Here is a 20,422-nt window from a genome sequence, read left to right on the forward strand (position 1 = left end):
TTTTCACTCACCCTGCAGGAAGAGAGGTAAAGATGCTTTGAGAGGGTCTTGGCCCACATCCACTGGGTGACTGAAGGACACTTCGTTCTCTTTCCTGTCCCCGAGCACTTGCTGGGATCAAGATGAGGAAGTGTGCCAGGGTCCAGCACCCCATCCTTTGATTCAGTGGCTCATGGAAGGGCCTGAGCACATATCCTTCTAAAGAGCTTCCCAGTGACTCTGACATATACACGGAGAGCCACCACAAGTTGGAGGGTCAAACGGCCTATTTCTCTGGCACCCTGATTCACGTCCAAGTCTGTCTGGTATAACGCTCAAAGCAAACATGCCAGCTGGTTAGGAACATTTACTGCTCAACAAATATCCACATGCACTTTCACATTTCTCAGGCCCTCTGTGGTTAAATGGAGCATCTGTCCAGTTCTGGCCAACTGGCTGTGGGCGGAAACACGTAAGTGCAGAGATGTTGTAGACGACGGGTGCCATCAGCCTGGGTCTCTGGAACAGTGCTATGTGCTCATCCCCAAATATGCACTGGACATTCAGTGCAAGCAGGAAATCAGCTTTTTTGGTATGCCATGCCACTGAAATTTGGGGGGTTAATTTGTAACTGCTGTATGACCTACCCTTATCCTAATATATCAGTCATACAAAAGAAAGAGCCACCTGAGACCCCAAAATAGGGGTTGGAAGGAGAGCACTGGGCCAGACCACACTCCTCTCAGCTCCCTTCCTCATGGCCAGATCAGGGCTGGGGGTGTTAAAACAGGTGGCCTTTCTCATTCTCTCTCTTTCTCTCTCTCCTTCTGTCTCTCTTTATGTCTCTCTCTCTCTTTCTCTCTTTCTTTCTCTCTCTCTTTCTCTCTCTGTCTCTCTCTCTCTCTCCAAACCGCTTAGCTAATACTAGCAATCTCTTTCTCATATAAAGAAAGTCCTAAGAAGAAATGGAATAAGATATGAACAAAATTCCATTGAGGACAAAAGAGAAGACTATTTGTGTCTGACTACTACTTGCTAAAGCTGGGAGACACAGATCACTGTCCATAATCCTTCCTTTTTCTTAATTTGAAAATTAAGGAAAAGTATAAACAAGAAAAATATGCCTAATGTTTCACTGCCTAGATTCAGCCTCTATTAATATTTTGGCACATTAGCTTTCCTTCTATTTCTTTTTTTTCCGCCTATTTATTTATTTATTTATTTAGAGAGCGAGCAAGCACATAAGCAGCGGAGGGACAGAGAGAGAGAGAGAGAGAGAGACAGAGAGAAAGAGACAAAATCTCAAGCAAGCTCTGCACTGTTAGTACAGAGCCCAACATAGGGATCAAACTCATGAACTATGAGATCATGACCTGAGCTGAAATCAAGAGTTAGACACTTAACCCAACTGAGTCACCCAGGCACCCCTCATTCTATTTCTATGTATATATTTCCACCTATTAAAAGTTATACAAAAGAACACATTCATTTAAAAAATAAAATTAGAACATCGTAGAAAAGTTTGAGTACCCTTTGACCTACACTCCTAGGTGCTTGCTTCCCCTTCTTGCCATAACTATTATGAGATTGGTTTATATTGTTCCGGTCTATCTTAAATACATGCACACGTAGCCAATGTAAGTTTATGCATATATAAATTCATAGTAAATATAAAGTACCATTTTGCAGCGTTGCACTTTCCATATACAGACACTGTGGTCAAGAAAAGCAACATGGAGGGGGAGGCAGAGCGGAAAGAGCTCAGATGGGGCTTAAAGCCAAATAAGGCAAATCGGAGATGAATCTTTATTTAACCTACATAAGGTCACAACAATTTCACTTCCAGAAATATTCCACTGTTACTGATTTTTAGTTAAAAATATCAAAGAGATACTGAATTAGCATATAACAGGAGACCATTCAGACAAAGTGAATGGCTGCTTCAGGGACAGACAGTGCTCTAGACACATCCGTATGATACTATAAATCTCATTTCCTGGTAGAGGTGGGCAGCCTACTAGTAAATATGCATTGCAAATGGATTAATTAGTAGACAAAAGTATGTAATAAAATACACAGTCAACCTATAAGGTAATTATTCTAACAGGCTCTTTGGCTTAATACGGATTCTTCTTTCCAACTTCTTTAAGCATGACCACTGATGGACAAGTGCCCTTGGAGATAACACAGGTGAATACTGAAGACGGATCTAGTGTTTAGAACCAGTTCAGTGTTCAGAAGCTGGCACCAATGGATTTAGAGCTAATGGCTCTAGGGGAGGACCTGGTGGTCATAGAAGATGATGCTCTGTAAATGGCCCCAGTTGGCGAGTTCATGGGACACATGCACACCCGGCTGAGAAGAACAGCCCTGGACCCTCACAACCTCCTGGAACTTTAGGATAATGACAGTGGCAGACACAGTGCACCTCCATCATGTGTGTCATTAGCACAAACTTAAAAGTAGCCTGAGGGATATCAGCCTCATCTCCCTGAAGCAGAAGCAGCTGGGAATTGAGGTCAGCCACATGGCCAATATTTCAAGCAATCACACCTACATCATGAAACCTCAATAAAAACATTGGATACTGAAGCTCGGGTGAACTTCCCTGGTTGGCAATACTGTGAGTATTGTCTGAAAAGGAAGTAACACCGTCCAGGATTCTACTTAGGGAAGACAACAGGAACTTCTGCATATGGACCCCTTCCAGACCTGTGGCATCTTTATTTTGGCTCGTTCTGATTTTTGCTATAATAAAACTATAATCATAAGTTTAAAAAAAGTGGCCCAAAGTAATATATGACAGGATTATTACTTTGAAAAGCTTTAGAGTTCATGGTCCACAGAGAGTACAATGTGTGAAGGAAATTTCTTTTTACCTGTGGTCCTCCTTTCCCAGCTGTCCCCTCCCCTCCTCCCCAAAGGCTATATGACTAGGAAGTTGAGGCTACTTTCTTTAGGAGGGATGAGGTAAGGGGGAAGGATATGGGCATTGCAGCATTCTAGAAATTTACTCATCTTTTTTCCTGGCCAAGGAGCCAAGTGGCAGCCATTAAAAAATCTGAAGTTGAGACCCCATTTATATTTTAAAAGACTTTAGCTGAACTGATTCCATTTGTATTACATGGGCCCTATGAACACAAGACAATGAAATCCCTTCACAAATGCAACACTACATTTAGGAATCAAGAGTAATTGGTTTGGAAAAGACACACACTTGTATCTTCTTAGCACTAGTGGAAATACTGCCCTTCCCCTGCCCAGCCAAGTCAGTTAACTAACACTAAGGGTTTTTAAGACATTTTGAGGGAAAGTAGAGGGGGAGAAACCTGAGATTAGCGTCACTTTTACTTAGTTCAAAACAGTGTGTCTTCTAGTCTCTTGAATTTACTGTGGTGATAACCAGAGACTCAAACGTGAAGTCAAACCCCAAGGATGAAGGAAGCTCAGGAGAGGTTGATGAAATTCACTTCCAGACACGCTGGAAATACCCAGGTGGGGCATGGGGTACACAGAAGAAACACTCCTACCACCACTTTATGCCATGAATTTGTAGAACTTTCCGAAGAATTTGTACCAAATCTCAGAAGGAACTGTATGGCCTGATTTTGATTTAAGTCTATGACTCAACGGGATACAGATTCATGAGCCCATGGTCATATCCAATTTGCTTTACCCAACTATCTGAGGAAAGCACTAATGATTTTTGCTACATCAAATTAGGTAAAAGATGCAAATAGTGTGGTGAGGCTGGACCTACTGTCCAATGACGCTCCTTTGGACTGCCAGGGTGCCCTCTGTGTTCATCCCTCCCTACAACATGAGATACACCATTGTGACAATCTGTGGGCTTGCCTGTCTCTCCAAGACCCTTCAAGCCAAGGACTCTGTCCTATTTGTCACTATAACCTCTCTGCCCAACACGGACAAGATGGCCTATCATGTTTATGAAATGAAAAAATGAATGAAGAGCAAAGAGCTTCCTTTCTAGAGAAATTAATTCTACCTTGCCTAAATTAAGCCCACTTCTTAAAGTGTGAGGAAATGAGTGGTTATATTATTGAGCATGCAGACATAAATGATTATCTCATTTAATAATGAGCTGGGCCCAATAATAAAAATTGTCTGTCTGTTGTTCCTTAGTTACTGCTCTGCCAAGTAGCCCAATCTGTTAACTGACATTAAAGCTCTAATTTAATTAAATCTTGAATCAGGCCTAGAAAACCAACTGAGAGCACTTTGTTTAATTACAGGCAGGGGGCAAGCACCAGTCCTATCGATCTGGTCAGTTCAAATTCTACACGATGAATGTGAGCAGTGAAAAGAAACGTGGCCCCACTTGCTTTTCAGGCAACTTTGATGAACTGTGGATTCAGACCTGCTCTAAAGACAGCCAAGGCAAACAAGCCATGTGCTATGTGGCATCACAGAGATGCAAACGAAACTGTACCTTAATCATTCCAAAGAGCGACACATCAGGCAGGAACAGAAGAAAACGAACCACAAAAGACAGATTCCTCCTCAGGGAAATGAAATATATTGGGTGGTGGTGGGTGGAAGTCATCCAGCATTTAAAGTCTAGCAAACTGGCATTCTAACACAGCTGGCAAATTCTATGAGACCCACGATTATTTTGAAATAGAGAAGTTAATTGTGGGTAGGTATACAAATTTCTGAGGACATTTCCCGTTGACGAAGAGACACAAGGCTCCTCAACATTTTATGATTTGGATGTAACGGAACTATAAATTATATAAAATCATATTAACTGCAAACCTTCAAAGGTATTAAGTGTGATCAGAATTAAGGTTATCTGGGGCACCTGGGTGGCTCAGTCGGTTAAACGTCTGACTTTGGCTCAGGTCAGGATCTCACAGTTTGTGGGTTCGGGCCCCTGTGTCGGGCGGCTCTGTGCTGACAGCTCAGAGCCTGGAGCCTGCTTGGGATTCTGTATCTCCCTCTCTCTCAGCCCCTCTCCCGCTTGTATGCTGTTTCTCTGTCTCAAAAATAAGTAGAAAATATTTTAAAAAATTAAGAAAAAAGAATTAAGATTGTCTAAGTGCTTTATGAGTATTAACTAATTTTGGATACTACATTGGATACTATTCTTATTCCCACTTCATGGCAGAGTAAACTGAGGCTCAGAGAGGTTAGGTAACTTGCTAAAGGTTCATGGTGACTTGGCAGGTCAGGCTGTGACCCCAGGTACATAGTACTACATAGTACCACCACAGTACGCTGTTCTTAGCACTAACCTCCAGAGTTGGAGAAGATACTTGAAGAAGGGGGACTGGCTGTTCATCCTTTGCTTGTCACAATCCACAGATGTTTTGTACTTTAGTAACTCAAGTTTAGAGGAGAAAATTTATTCTAATACACAATATGTAATTACATCTAAGACCAACATTTCCTTCACAAAACATGCACCATCCAAACGTGCACACTAAGAGCAAGCATGCCTAATTAGGGCATTAGTCATAATGATCAGGGAGTGTAACCCAGGAAGCTCCAGGTGGTGTGGGCCTCAGCACTAAGTAAATTTCACCAGCTTGCCCAGATAAAGTCTTTGCTGACTGGGATGATTTACACCTGCTGATGCAAGTGCAGAGAATGGCATCCCATACAGCTGGGGACTGAAAATAAGCTTAGGCACGTGAGTTCAGACAAACACGTTCAGATATGGGAGATAGAAATGCGGGCCTTTTAATTGTGACATGAGCCAGAAATGAGGACAAGAGCTGATCATGGTTAAAAATAGTCATTTCTTCCATATTCATATGTAACGGCAACCAAGAAAACTTGTCTGTGGATTAAAAACAGAATGATGGGGGCCGCCTGGGTGGCTCAATCAGTTAAGCATCTGACTTCGGCTCAGGTCATGATCTCACAGCTTGTGGGTTCAAGCCCCAGATCAGGCTCTGTGCTGACAGCTCAGAGCCTGGAGCCTGTTTCAGATTCTGTGTCTCCCTCTCTCTCTCTCTGCCCCACCCCCACTCACACTCTGTCCTTCTCTCAAAAACATTAAAAAAAATTAAAAACAAACAAAAAATCAGAATGATGTACACATGCTGACCTTAGTGAAGACAAGTTAAATGTAAAGGAGAGGAGGGGCGCCTGGATGGCTCAGTCATTTAAGCCTCAGACTTCGGCTCAGGTCATGATCTTGCAGTCCGTGAGTTCGAGCCCCATGTCCGGCTCTGTGCTGACAGCTCGGAGCCTGGAGCCTGCTTCAGATTCTGCATCTCCCTCTCTCTCTACCCCTCCCCTGCTTACACTCTGTCTCTCTCACAAAATAAATAAGCGTTAAAAAAAAAAGGAGAGGAGGGGCGCCTGGGTGGCTCAGTTGGTTAAGTGTCTGACTTCAGCTCAGATCACGATCTTGCAGTGAGGTCAAGCTCTGTGCTGACAGCTCAGAGCCTGGAGTCAGCCTCAGATTCTGTCTCCCTCTCTCTCTGCCCATCCCCCACTCACGTGCGCGTGCGCACACACTCTCTCTCTCTCTCCCTCATAAGTAACTAAACATTAAAATAATAAAATAAATAAATAAAAGTAAAAGAGAGGGGCATCTAGGTGACTCAGTTGGTTAAGCATCTGACTTTGGCTCAGGTTATGATCTCGCAGTTTGTGAGTTTGAGCCCCTCATCGGTCTCTCTGCTGTCAGTACAGAGCCTGCTTCTGATCCTCTGTCCCTCTCTCTGCCCCTCCCCTACTGGTTCTCTCTCTCTCTCTCTCTCTCTCTCTCTCTCTCTCTCTCAAAATAAATAAACTTAAAAAAAATAAAAGGAGGAAAAGCAATGGTGAAGGATGAGGGGATCTACTAAATGTATTTTACCTAAGTCAACTTTATCTTTGTGCACAATTGCCAGTCAGAGCACAACTAGAAAGCAAGCTTCTAATATTGCCAAGATTGAAAAAGAGAGTAAAGTACGTCTAGTAATTGAAAGTGAAGTTCAGAGGGAATGTGTTTCTGATTGAAGAATTCATTGCTTTACCCCAGACCAATCACAGATCAAAATCACAGCCAAAGAAATACTTGTAGGCTCCTGAGAAAAAAACTCCATCTTTGAAAAACCAAGTGCTTTAACAATTCTGCCAAACATTTCTCTCCTGAAACATCAGCTCCTTTAGTAATGGATGTATTTCCTAAGCAAGTTGCTCTTAAAACTGGTTCAGGCCATAGAGCCATTTGGTATGTTGGGGTACATTGGGGTGAATGCCAAGAATTACACACACACATACACACACTTAACACACAGAACATGCGTATTCACACATATACACATATGATTATTGTAACATTAATACGTGCACTAGAGGAAATGACATTTCACATTAGACTCAGTGTAGATAAGAGACAGCAAGTACTATAAACTGAAAGGAAGTTTTATAGAAGAAATTGCAAAGGGGGAAATTCTATAAATTTTAGCCAATTATAAAATATTTTTAGTCTACCTTAAAAGAAGATAATTTAATTGAGCTTGGGGAAGATGTGCATACACTGGAGAATGGTTTGAGAATCACTGAGCTGATATAATTTTACCATCTACTTAGATGTGTGATTCTAGAGAGTGGTGTTTTTTAAAATCTTACCTGCATACCTCAGCACTTTCAAAATACTCCCCTTTGCAGAATGACTTCATGATCAGAAAAGGATGGAGATTCCCAAAACTGCAAATCCCACAACATTCTTGGAGCTGCCCTTGACGGTATACGCTCATTTGTCTTTCAGCCCCACAGCCTGGGGGAAAGGCCTGGCCATGTTGGATTTGGTGCACTCACCCGCCTCCGGAGCCGGTCCCGCTCCTCCCGGATAGCGTTCATGGTGGCCTTGGTCCTGTTCAGCTCCTCCTCTTTGCTGCACAGCATGGCGGTCAGGCTTTCATTCTCTTCCCTCAGCCCAGCCAACTCCTTCTCCCAACGAGACCGCTCTTCAGCCAGGTTGGGATACAGGTCCCGGCCAAGTACCCCCTCAATCTCCTCGACTGTCTGGAAAGCACAAAGACAAGGTGAGTGGGTTACCTGGGAGAAAGGTTGGGGGAAGAAAACAGGCACGATGGGAGCAAGTACTGACAGAAGAGTAGGTTCTACAGCTCTTTCACTGCAAGCAGTAACCGTGACTACCCCCAAATTATCCCCTCCCCGTTTTCAGATAACTTGCCTGGGTCACAGTCTGTGTTTCCCAATAGTCCCCAGAGCAAGAACAACACAGTCCCTCCAAGGTAAGTTGGTCTATCTGTGGCTCTAACTGCCATGTCCACACAAATGTTTATCTCCTCTGCCCATGTTCTAGAGTCAGTGAATACACATAACTGGACAGCAAGCCAGTTGATGATCATCATGGCTGCAAATGTGAAGTTGCAAACAGCATACAAAATCTAACTTGAAGTTTCCCAAATTATAGGCCTTGCACGTTCCAACTCCAAGATAACCGGGGGTCACATCGCCATTTCTAGCTTTTAGTGTCAAATCAGAATTCAGAAGGTGTGAATGAGGTTCACTCCCAAGATGTGAAAGATAAAAATAAACCTCAGTGACACAGAAAAGATGAAGCTCATTGTGGATGCTTCTAAGACAGTAGGGATTTAATTAATTAATAAGACAGCTATGAGCTAAAAAAGAAGAGAATCTTAATAGTACTTGGAGAGTTTTTTTCCCCCACAAATTCATTTAAAACACAGTATTAATGGAGAAGAAAAATGCGTAAAATTAGAAAAAAGGAAGAACTCATTCCGCTTGCTTTCAGAAACTATTTGTTCACATCCATTGCCCTTTGACATAGGAAGCATAAGCCAAAGGACATGGAAAAAAGAGGGAGTATTACCATGTAGCGTAGAAGGCAGTGAGAAGATGTGAGAAACAGATGGTCTCAAAATTTCAAGAATGTGAGGGGATGACTCCCTTGGACACCCACGTTGGTTCCTTGATGAAAAGTTACCCAAATCTCGTTGCCACTTTCCCTATGTACGGTTTCATCTTTTCTCTCAAATCTGATGCTCTTTTCCTTGTCAGCCCGGCTCCAGGCTCTTGCTGGTTGGCAGAAATCCTCAGCCCCTTCCTGCCCTCTCCATGCTGAGGCTAGGGCTGGCACCTAAGCTGACATTACAATCAAATCTAGGGCCTTGGAGAGGCACCTGCGTGGCTCAATCGGTTCAGCATCCAACTTTGGCACAGGTCATGATCTCATGGTTCGTGAATTCGAGCCCTGCATCAGGCTCTGTGCTGACAGTGTGGAGCCTGCTTGGGATTCTCTCTCTCTGCCCCTACCCTGCTCACTCTTTCTCTCTCTCAAAATAAATAAATAAAATCTTAAAATGTTTTATAAAAATATAGGGCCTGGGAGGGGCACCTGGGTAGCTCAGTTGGTTAAGCATCTGACTTCAGCTCAGGTCATGATCTCACGGTTTGTGAGTTCAAGCCCTGTGTCAGGCTCTGTGCTGACAGCTCGAAGCCTAAAACCTGCTTCAGATTCTGTGTCTCCCTCTCTCTCTGCCTCACCTCCACTCACACTCTGTCTCTCAAGGATTAAAAAAAGAAAAAAAAAATACAGGGCCTGGGAGACTAACATGAAAGAAACATCTGTGGTTTGCTTCCCCAAACCACATCAACTGTATATTCATAACTGAGATGAATAAGATGGAAAACCAGTTGTGTTACACACATGAATCATGGTTTACCTGGAAATACCACAGCTCTTTTGTGAAATCCAGAATTCCTGTGGACAGAAACCTGCGCCTAGCATCGAAGGCATTTTTCAATTAACGTGTCACATTTTCCCTTTACACAGGCTCCTCCCAGACTTTTCAGTGTGAACCGCTCTGTCTAGATTACCGAGCTCTGGTGAAGGCGCATAAGATGCCAGAAGCCCGGTAACAACAGGACCTGGAGTTCCCATCGCTCATGAGGAGTTTGTGCAGATGCAGCACCTTCCACTGGTGCTTCCTAAGCAGGAAGACGGACGGCTGTGGCAGGCATGGTTGACACCTAGCCTAGCATGCTCAGGATAGAGGACTCATTCAGACCCTAAATTAGCACCATGAATGGGTAACTTCTGAAATAATATTCTAGGAGCCTTAAAGCTGAAATAAAACTTCCAAGTTAATCCTACAACTTGCAAGTGCTACATGATGGGCCATAGTAAAATGATGTGGTTCAATACTAGCAGTCTAAGAGTTTTCAAGGAAATCCACCCCCCCTCCCCGCTTTTTTTTTTTTTTTTTTTTGAGAGAGACAGAGAGAGAGACAGAGACTGAGCAGGGGTGGGGCAGAGAGAAAGGGAGACACAGAATCCAAAGCAGGCTCTAGGATCTGAGCTGACAGCACAGAGCCCAACACGGGGCTCGAACTCACAAACAACGAGATCATGACCTGAGCCCAAGTCTGACGCTTACCCAACTGAGCCACCCAGACGCCCCAGGAAATCATTTCTGCTGCAAAGCCAGTGACTTTGCTGAAATAATGAGTTGTTTCTAACATTTATTTATTTTTGAGAGAGAGAGAGCACGGGGGAGAGGCAGAGAGAGAGGGAGACAGAGGATCCTAAGCAGACTCTGTGCTGATAGCAAAGAGCCCGATAAGGGGCTTGAACTCACAAACCGTGAGATCATGACCTGAGCCGAAGTCGACACTTAACCGACTGAGCCACCCAGGCGCCCATGACTTTTTTTTTTTTTTTAATGTGACTCAACCCAACAAAAATTTATAGGACTCCTACTTCTCCCTGCTCCAATGTATAGTATGGTTTTCTTAGAAACACTCATTCCTAACAAATATTTGCAAAAACCACACTTCAAAAGGGAGAGAGATGCGACCATTTCCCTTGGATGCTCTCAAAGAGCCGGCCAAAGGGTGGGGATGGTGTACCTTGATGGCCAAGTCACAGTGCTCGCTGGCCGTGGTGAGCTGCTCAATGTGCCTGTCCACTTCAGCCACGGAGAGGCCACAGCTGCTCTTCTTCCTGCAGCAGACAACATTCTCCAGCCCCGTCAGCACCCTCTGCAGCTCCGAGTTCAGGTCACTGCAATTATCTGTGAGCAAATGTGGACGCGAGGAGTTAAGTAGGCAGGTGGGCAACAACGAATGCTCTCTGTTTCACTTACGTGAGGGACCCAGTCAAGTAAAATGGAATGGCAACGGAGCTTCATATTTCCAACTTTCATGCTACGTGGCCTCATCTTACAGGCTGCTGGCACTGCCTCTGAGGCTTAGAGCCAACATAAAGCCTTAACTTATGTAGGCCATTTTCGAGATAGCCATGCCATGCTCAATGCTCTCGTCTTTCCCTGGAAGACAGCTATGTTCAAATTCTTTGGTAAGAACGAAGAAGGGTCCCAGAAGGGGCTGTTGGGACTTCAGAGGCCTTCTGGTCAACTTTCTCCTCATCCATTCAGATGAGCAGACTTGAGAAAGAGTTTCAGCTGAGATCTCATAACTTTATTAAATAAACAAAACAAAAAGGACCAGAGTGAACAGGGACACCAAGCATTTAAAAAAATAAAAACTGTTAAGAGACAGTCCTTGCCTTCAATGAGCTTATAATCAGGATTTTTTTTCCTGATATGACCACTGAACGTGTTCTACCATTGCAATTTAACCCCCTTTTCCATCAGGGGAAAAGTAAACTGTTCTAATAAAGTTCATTTTGTTCTCCATGTCAAGGTCTTGTAAACAATTCCAATAATTTGATTCTGACTTAAAAATATGGGTTACTTTTCATTGCTGGACACCTAGGGCCTGGTTTGGGAAGAAAAGTTAATTATAATTTAATGTGAGCTACAAATATTTTATAAGATAATTTTGTTGGGGAAAAAAAAATCCCCTTAAAGCCAAACCCAAATAACCTGTTACTTTGGATTCTTTTCTTATTGCAAGACAGGTGTTAGGTCTAAGCAGCCTCTCAGGGTACATTCTTCCCCTACAGCCAGTCTGCCTCCTGCATGAAAGGAGCTCAACGTCTACAGTTTCTCTTCTCCATCCTCCACCCCCTTCCTCAGTACATGCACTACAACAGTCCATTGTTTTTGGTGTTTACCTCTGGAAGACTTCAAAACACTCAGTGGGCTTTATCAGAATATTTTGGCCAACCTCATTTGACTGCCCGGATCTCCAAGTTACCTCAATCTAGAGAGAAGACAGCCTGAGGCTTTCACACCAACCAACGGACCCAATTATTCACCCTCCTCTCCCACCCGTTCCTGCCCATCTCTGGAAGGGCATCACCATCCACTCAGTTACTCAGGTTAACTCTCAGGCAAGCTTCACTTCTTTTTGCTTCACGTCCAGAACCCAATCCATCTTGTGAGTGCAACCGCCAAAGCTTATCCCCAAAGTGAGTTCCTCTTACCATCTCCACAGATATCACCACAGTTCAAACTACTATGATTTCTCCATGGAACCACCTGAACAACCTCCAACCTCCGCTCCCCACACTGCAGCCAAAGTGAGCCTCTTAAGGACATAAGTCAGCTGTTATTCCCCTAGCCCAGACCACCTAACGGCTTCCTGCTGTCATTCAACGCAAGTCCAAACTCCTCACCAGAGTCTGTGAGACTCTGCATCATCAGGACTGATGATGTTCTCAACCCAGGCTGCACCATGGAATTTTCTGGAGAGCTTTTATAAATTACCAATGTCCAGGCCCCACCCCAGACCAATTAAATCACAGTCTCTGGAGGTGGGGCTTGGGTACTGGGAACATTTTTAAAGTTCTTCAGATCACACTCACGTGCAGCCAGCGTGAGAACCGCTAATGCTGTCCTTGCCTCATCTGCCCAAATTCCCTTCCCCCTCACTCCATTCATACTCCTGACCTTCTCTCCATCCCTGGAGCATGCCAATCTCCTGTCTGCTCCAGGACTTCCTTTTCCTCTGCCAAGACTGATTTCTACCCAGGTCTCCACTTACTCAGTTCTTAGTTCAAATGCCACCTCCTCATCAAGCCTCTTCCCTACCTAAAGCCTGGGGTTCCAGCTCCTCTCCCAGCTCAGTCCCTACCCTATTATCCTATCTCCTTCATGCCAATTACCACTATCTGATCTGACTTAGGTGTTTCTTACCTTATCTCTACTGAAATGTGAAAAGAAGAAACTTTGATCTTCCTCACCAGTATGGAAGAACAAGAATAGATCAACAAGAATAGATCACTATTCTTCAACAAGAATAGTGTAGGCGATCAAGAATTAGTTTTAAGTGGGCAAATATGAACCTCACATCATATATTTAAGAGACAGACAGACTACAAACACAGGCTGCCAGTAGCATCATGTTTTCTATCAACCTTACTCTTTTTGTCCTCATCACAGACCATGCCCTGAGCTGCTGACAACTGAGAGGCACTCCTCACTGTAGAAGGCTCTCTGGAAATGGAGTACAGGCGCCTACCACCAACTCAAGGCCAGGAGGTCCGGAGCATGCCAATAGAACTGTCTCTGGAGCACACTTCATTCTAAGTAATAAGCAGAGAAGTTTCTCCAAATCATCTTTTACCTCGAGGTGCAGGGCTCCTGCTCCACTGTGATGGAGTAACACACACTCCCAAGTGACTTGTATTATTTTAACTTTTTTAAATGTTTACTTATTCTTTTTAAAAAAAATTTAAAAAAAATTTTTTTTTCACGTTTATTTATTTTTGAGACAGAGAGAGATAGAGCGTGAATAGGGGAGGGGCAGAGAGAGAGAGAGCGAGACACAGAATCTGAAGCAGGCTCCAGGCTCTGAGCTGTCAGCACAGAGCCTGACGCGGGGCTCGAACTCATGGACCGCAAGATCATGACCTGAGCCAAAGTCAGATGCTTAACCGACTGAGCCACCCAGGCACCCCTAAATGTTTACTTATTTTTGAGAGAGAGAGACAGAGACACAGACAGAGACAGAGCATGAGTAGGAATGGGCAGAGAGGGAGAGAGACAGAATCTGAAGCAGGCTCCAGGCTCTGGGCCGTAAGCACAGAGCCCAATGCGGGGCTTGAACTCAAGAGCCACGAGATCATGACCTAAGCCAAAGTCAGATGCTAAACTAACTGAGCCACCCAGGCACCCCTGCATGATTTGTATTATTAAGTGCTTAAAAGTAGGATGAGGAATAAAGACGCCGCTATTCAGCCATTCCATACGGATTTCTCTAGCACAGCTGCACTTGATACAGTGGTTGCAAGGTATCACACGTCTGCTGATGGTCTCTCATGGCAGGACCTGAGAGGTGGAACCAGGCTGTATGCCAATGATATTGGGTCATAGGGAACGGGAGGAGGGTATATAAATCTGGCCAGTGCGTCTTTCTTATTGCTTAACCAAACAGTTGCTGAGCCCCGCCTCAAGCTAGAAACAGGATACAAAAATGAATAGGAGACTCTCCTCAACCCTGAGAGGCTCACAGATGTACGAGAAAATGCCACGGTCCCTTCTCTCAGCCGTCTACCAGCATCGTGGGGAAAGTGACCATAGGGAACATGGAGAGTCAGGAGAGCTGAGGAGGGGATGTACTTTAACATACAGACTGAAAGCAGATGAGCGTCTTCTCTTCAAACCAAAGAGAGATATAAATGCTTTCTCTGGTCTTAGGAAGCCAAATGTGTAATGCACAGGTTGGAAGATGAACGCCACACACTCCTGCCTGTTATCCGCAGAGCTCTGCACTGTGGCTTTACACGAATCAGGGGACACTTGGCTGTCTGTTGCTATTGTTCGGTTTAGGAGGACAAGGTGGCTAGGCGGGCAGAAGCAGATATTCTCCACCCCCCCCCCCCATAGGTGAGTGCCGCCCCATAGCACGAGTCACTCACTACCATTCACCTGAGCACTGGGGCTGTTCCATACAGGGTGGAGTAATCTTTCTGAGTCTGTGGTATATTCCTCTAGATACTGACTTGGAATAAACTCTCCATCTCTTCTCCTCGCCTACAGTACCCTGCGTAATCTGGCTCCTGCCACTGAGAGTCTCTACAAAAGGCGAGCGAGATGAAGGGACTGCTTGTTAAGTTAAGGGACCAGAGGAGCAGGATAAGACAGGGACCAAATATTCCAGACTGAACAAAAGGTGCCTCATTTACAAATCAAAGCCGCAACAAGGTATCACCTCACACCCATCAGGTTGGCCACTATTTAAAACAGCCACCGGAGAAAAATCACATGTTGGCGAGGATGTGGAGAGAAAATTAGAATCCTTGTGCTCCGCTGGTGGGAATATAAAAGGACGCAACTGCTGTGAAGAACAGTACGGCAGTTCCTCAAAAATTAAAACTAGAACTAGCCTATCATCCAGCAATCCCATGTCTCAATCCAGTTTCAAAAGAATTGAACACAGGGCTCAAACAGATCCTCGTATGCCTATGTTCATAGCAACCTTATTCACAATGGTCAAAGGTGGATGCAACACAAGTGTCCGCTGACCAACGAACAGGTCAACAAAATGTGGCCTATACAAAACAGAATGTCATTCGGCCTTAGAGAGGAAGGAAACTTGGACACATGCTACAACACGGATGAGCCTCGAGAACATTATAGTAAGTGAAATAAGCCAGTTAGGAAAGGGCAAGTGGACTCCTCCTATAAGAGGTGCCTAGAGTAGAGGCCTAGAGTAGAGGCAGAAAGAAGCACAGAGGTGACCAGGGACTGGGGCGAATGGGGCAATACACACTTTCGGTTTGAGAGGATGACAAAGTCCCGGAAATGGGTGGTGGTGAGGGTTGCACAACTCTGAACATACTTATTGCCACTGAACTGCACGCTGGTCATGGGACGGCAGCATGAGGACCCCACTGAGGCAGACTCGCTATAGTACCTCAGGCTGTGCTGTGCCTTATGTCACAAGGTGATGGCTTGGTCCCTTGTCTAGAGGACAAAGAGGAAAGGCCCTTCATACCGAATACACATTCTGTTAATGGAGTTAATGGAGGTTATTTTTATCTTTCCAAAGAAGAATCTGAAGTAGCATGTAGCAAACACCACATGTAAGGGGGAAGGACAATAATCGGAACCAGGGAAAGGCTGAGGATGCAAATGGAGACTCACACAGCTGTTGGGGCGGACACTTCCACTTAGCCCTGAGCTTCCTGGCAGCCAGAGCAAAAATGAAACATGTCCTGTCAGAAAGGAGGAAGCATGCCAGTTTCACAAGAGAGACAATGTGTTCTTAGCAACAAATGCTAAAAGAATTTAGGTATAAGGGACTTCACATGTGCTGTAAAGCGATGTGACTGCCAGTCTCCTCAGACACACTTTTAAACACAGACGAATTTCATGATTTCTTACACTAACCTTCAATTAAAATTAAGCTGTGGGCCATTAAAGTACAATGTGAAGGGAATTCTGGGAAGGGGTAAGTTCACACAGTCTTGGCTTTGTGCCTTTTAGTTGTTTAATTTGCTGGAAAGATGAAACAGAGGACACAGATGAATAAATGGAATGAGCATCTCCCTTTGGCCAGAGGAGGCAACTAGCCACCTGCAGTCCAGGATGTGTTGTGTTTGGACAAGAAGGGGTTGGTATCTGGCACAGCCCTTTTGGTTTTTTTGAAAACAGTTTTGAATTAATTGTCAACATTTGAAAGTCATTAGAATTTATGGCTATTGTTGTAAAATCAGGTCTGGCAATACTGGGCCTGGCTCCTCACACGACAACCATCTGTGGAGTGGCCAGCAGCTGGCCACTTTGGACTCAGCATGGCCACGGTGCTCCTCTGCTTCCCTCACCGCCGCACACTGAACCCCACCTGCCACGCGCCACCCCCCCCCCACCCCCCCGCATCAGTCTGCAGCCCTGCCTCTGATGTTAGTTCTAGATACAACTTTTCCCAGTTAGATTTCGGAGAGGAGCTGAAGACAAGAGAGCTCAGGTTCATCTTTCGATGAGAACCCAGAGGCTTAGGTTTTTACGTTGCTGTCTGAGGGAAGACCCAAGTACTGGGAGAATCGGGAAAGAGGGTAAGAGGGTGTTCGTGGCTATGAAAACTAACCCAGACCAGCATTCTTGCTTGGTTAAACACACACACTAGTTTTCTTCTTTCTTCCTCAGGATCAATGAAGCCTAGCCCTAGAGTTCCATACAAGAAACTATCCCAGAGTTAGTTCATTTTGCATCAGGTGTCAAAGGCTGCCTGTTCTCTGTTTTTTTTGAACCCCCTGTAAAAGCCCTAACCCTGATAAAACATTAGACACTAGAAACACTTCCCCTGGTCCGCCAGATTCTGAGCTGTGCACCTTTGCCAGAACGGCTCTGCTCCAAAACACGGCTGCAGCTTCAAGAGCGCACGCTCCTGGGGCTTCTGCTCCAGAGTTAATGGTCATCTGCTGGCTTTGTTTGGACGCTTCTCCCTCTCTTCTTCCTAGCAGCTGTTTTTCAGGCTTTGCCTCGAAATACCCTTTTTCTAGAAAGCCTTCCCTGATTACCCATGGTCTTAAAAAAAAAAATTATTCCTTAAAATTTTTTTAAATTGTAGTGTAGTTGACACGCAACATTACATTAGTTTCAGGTGTAGAGCGTGGCAACTGGACAAGTCTATACACTACGCTGTGCTCACAAGTGTAGCTACAAGTGTAGCTCACAAGTGTGGCCACACAGCACGATTATAATGCCACTGACTATATTCCCTGTGCTGTGCCTTTCATCCCTGTGACTCCTTCATTCCAAAAGTGGAAGCCTATATCTCCCACCCCCTTCATGCATTTTGCCCACCCCCTACCCACCTATAGTCTTGTATTTACTTCTTTCTTGGAGGCATTGCATTCTCTGTAATTACTTATTAACGGACATATTGACCCTACTAGGTCCAGCCCTGGGGACCAATGACTGTTTATTAGTCCTTGTGTTCCCAGATACTCACAACAGCGGGCACGGAGCAGTGCTCGAACAAGACCACCTGAGCTGAATGTGTAAAAGAAATGAAAGACTTTTTTTGTAAATCAACTTTTACAAGCATCCAGTTTCTGTTAGTCGGCTCACTGGTAAAGAATCATCAAATCTAAGACCTATCACATGGCATACCACACCCTGTTAAAAAGGCAGAAAGCTTTCAATCGGGTGGATCCCTAAGGTGGATGTGTCCACTCAAGTTACAGATGCTAGGCACAGTGAATTTGAGCAAGTCTTAGAGAGAGAAGCATCGGAAGGCCTGCTGTGAACAGTCCAAAGGCCTTACCTGTGTGGTGCAGCAGCCCAGGGCACAATCATAACCCCCATGGCCTTCCAAGGGCCAGCACACATCCCCCCCACTGCTGTTTCGCCTGGGCATACATTGTGCCTTGTAAGGCAAGTCAAGTGGAGCAAAGGGCTACAGATTCTTTCAGCACTGACCTAGACGTTCCACTAACAGGCCACACGTGAATTCCTAAGGATGTAATAGTTCGGTTGCTGTCGTGGCTCTAAGGCTGAAACCAGGAGGGCTGTGGCTTTCCTTTGTAAGCAGTCCCCTTCACACAGCATGCAGCAAGGAATAAGCAAAACCAGAACAAAGCAAGACAGAAAAGGAAGAAACAGAAGACAACAGAAGGGTCCGCAAGAAAGGAGTAAGACGGTATCCATAAAGGTTGCACGCTGCGTAATGTGCACAGGGCCTGTGTCTCCTGAAGACAGGAAGACTCAGAAGAACAGTGTTGTGATAGCTTAAAAGCCCCTCAAGATTGCCATTAACGGACAAACTGATGATCATGAACTTCCTGTGGCAACACAGTAGTGAAGGCACATCATCACCCATGTATATTCTTGCAAAAACTGCTAACCTCAAATCTAACACTAAAAAAACCAATCAGACCATCTAGATTGAGGGACTCTACTAAGACGCTACTAACCTGGCCTCTTCAAAAAGGTCAATGTCATGAAAGACAAGAAAGGTGGGGGACCTGTTCTAGATTAAAGGAGCATAAAGAGACATGGTAACTAAATATCATGTGTGAGCCTTGACTGGATCCTGGATTAAACAAAAGCAACAAAAGACATTAATGGTACATTTGGGAAAATTTGAATATGGACTATATATATCGTTCCATCTGGGTTAAAATTCTCGGGTATGATAAAAGTGCTATGGTTAAAAAAGAGAAGTTCCCCGTTCTTAAGAGGTTTGTGCTGATATATTTAGGGTGAGGCATGAAGTGAGTTGCACGATGTCTGCAACTTACTTTCAAAGAGCTCAGAAAAAAAATTCATGCATGTGCGCAAAAATCAAATAACAAAAATTGCATAACATTAACAGCTAGTGAATACAGGCAATGGGTTTATAGGGGTTCATTTTACTGTTTATGTAAGTTTGAAGTTTTTCAAAATAAAAAGTTGAGGGGGAAATAAATACTTGAGCATTCAAGGCCAGAAGGTATGACAGAGCATGGACACACTGAGTCTAGATTTAATGTAGGGACCCCTGTGATGTTCGATTTCTCCGTGCAGCTACGAGAACCAGAATGCTTTCTGGAAAGTGTCACTGCCACACCCAAATTATCCCCCAAGACCACAGACATGAGTCAGGGTGGGAGCCACCAGCCACCACGCCAGCTGGGTCCTAACTTCGCTGGAAGGGATGTGTTTCTTTTCCCAAAAGAAACCAAGTTATACTTTCAGGACTTTTTTTTTTTTATGTTTACTTTTGAGAGAGACAGAGACAGAGCATGAGCAGAGGAGGAGCAGAGAGAGGGAGATACAAAAGCAGGCTCCAGGCTCCGAGCTGTCAGCACAGAGCCCGACACGAGGCTCGAACCCATGAACCGTGAGATTATGACCTGAGCCAAAGTCGGATGCCCAACCTACCGAGCCACCCAGGCGCCCCTGTACTTTCAGGACTTCTATTTCAGCCCAAACGTACCAGCCTGAATTTGTTTTCATTTTTGCTAATGTCACTTTGCAGTTTTAACACGCTTTGTTTCTCTGCAACATCACCTCTGATCACTCTCTCCCCAAGCTCACTAACCTCTGGTCCAAATGGTCCTTCCTCAGTGCCTGGATCTTCCATTTCAGCTCAAGGGCCTTTTTCAGACAGGCCCGTCTCAAGCCTCGAGAGCCAAGAGTGGCAGTGCGGAGCAGGCTGTCAGTACCAGTCCCAGACCCCGGGGCTCTCACTGTGGCAGGGATGGGAAAATTCCCAAAGCTTCCAGGAGAAGGGAGGAGATGTGCCTCTGACATCCAAATATGGTTGACACAATCCTTTCTCCCAGGAACAATGGCCACAGTGCTGGTCCGAGTTATAGTAACACAGATGAGGGTCCCGTACTTTATTCCCATTACAGATTAAAGCAGACTTTCACAGGCTGGTCTTGGAAGCGAACACTCCTTTATAATGCTGGTTTTAAGGAAAAACATGTCATGCGTTTCCAACAACCAAAAAAACAATTTCACCTGAAGAGACACAGCCCGTTTAAAAAATTGAGACAACTTATATTATAAAAGGAGTTCCTGAATCCCAACATTTATGGAAACTCGCTTCGAATGAATGTGGTAGAGTCTTTTCGAAAAGTGTCTTTTCGGGG

At 44.7% G+C, this 20,422-nt stretch overlaps 1 protein-coding gene across 2 annotated transcripts in view; it reads right to left on the reverse strand.

Annotated features, from left to right (window-relative positions):
- MCC (MCC regulator of WNT signaling pathway) overlaps nucleotides 1-20,422 on the reverse strand; it is a 275,749-nt gene that overhangs the window by 64,061 nt on the left and 191,266 nt on the right. For both annotated transcript variants that reach the window (XM_042945311.1, XM_042945322.1), the window contains 2 exons: nucleotides 10,840-11,003; nucleotides 7,759-7,965 (listed from right to left, as the gene is read on the reverse strand). In XM_042945311.1, coding sequence (XP_042801245.1) covers nucleotides 7,759-7,965; nucleotides 10,840-11,003 — 371 coding nt within the window. The remainder of the gene's footprint in view (nucleotides 1-7,758; nucleotides 7,966-10,839; nucleotides 11,004-20,422) is intronic.

The sequence above is a fragment of the Panthera leo genome, chromosome A1, assembly GCF_018350215.1.
Source record: "Panthera leo isolate Ple1 chromosome A1, P.leo_Ple1_pat1.1, whole genome shotgun sequence".
Taxonomy (NCBI): domain Eukaryota; kingdom Metazoa; phylum Chordata; class Mammalia; order Carnivora; family Felidae; genus Panthera; species Panthera leo.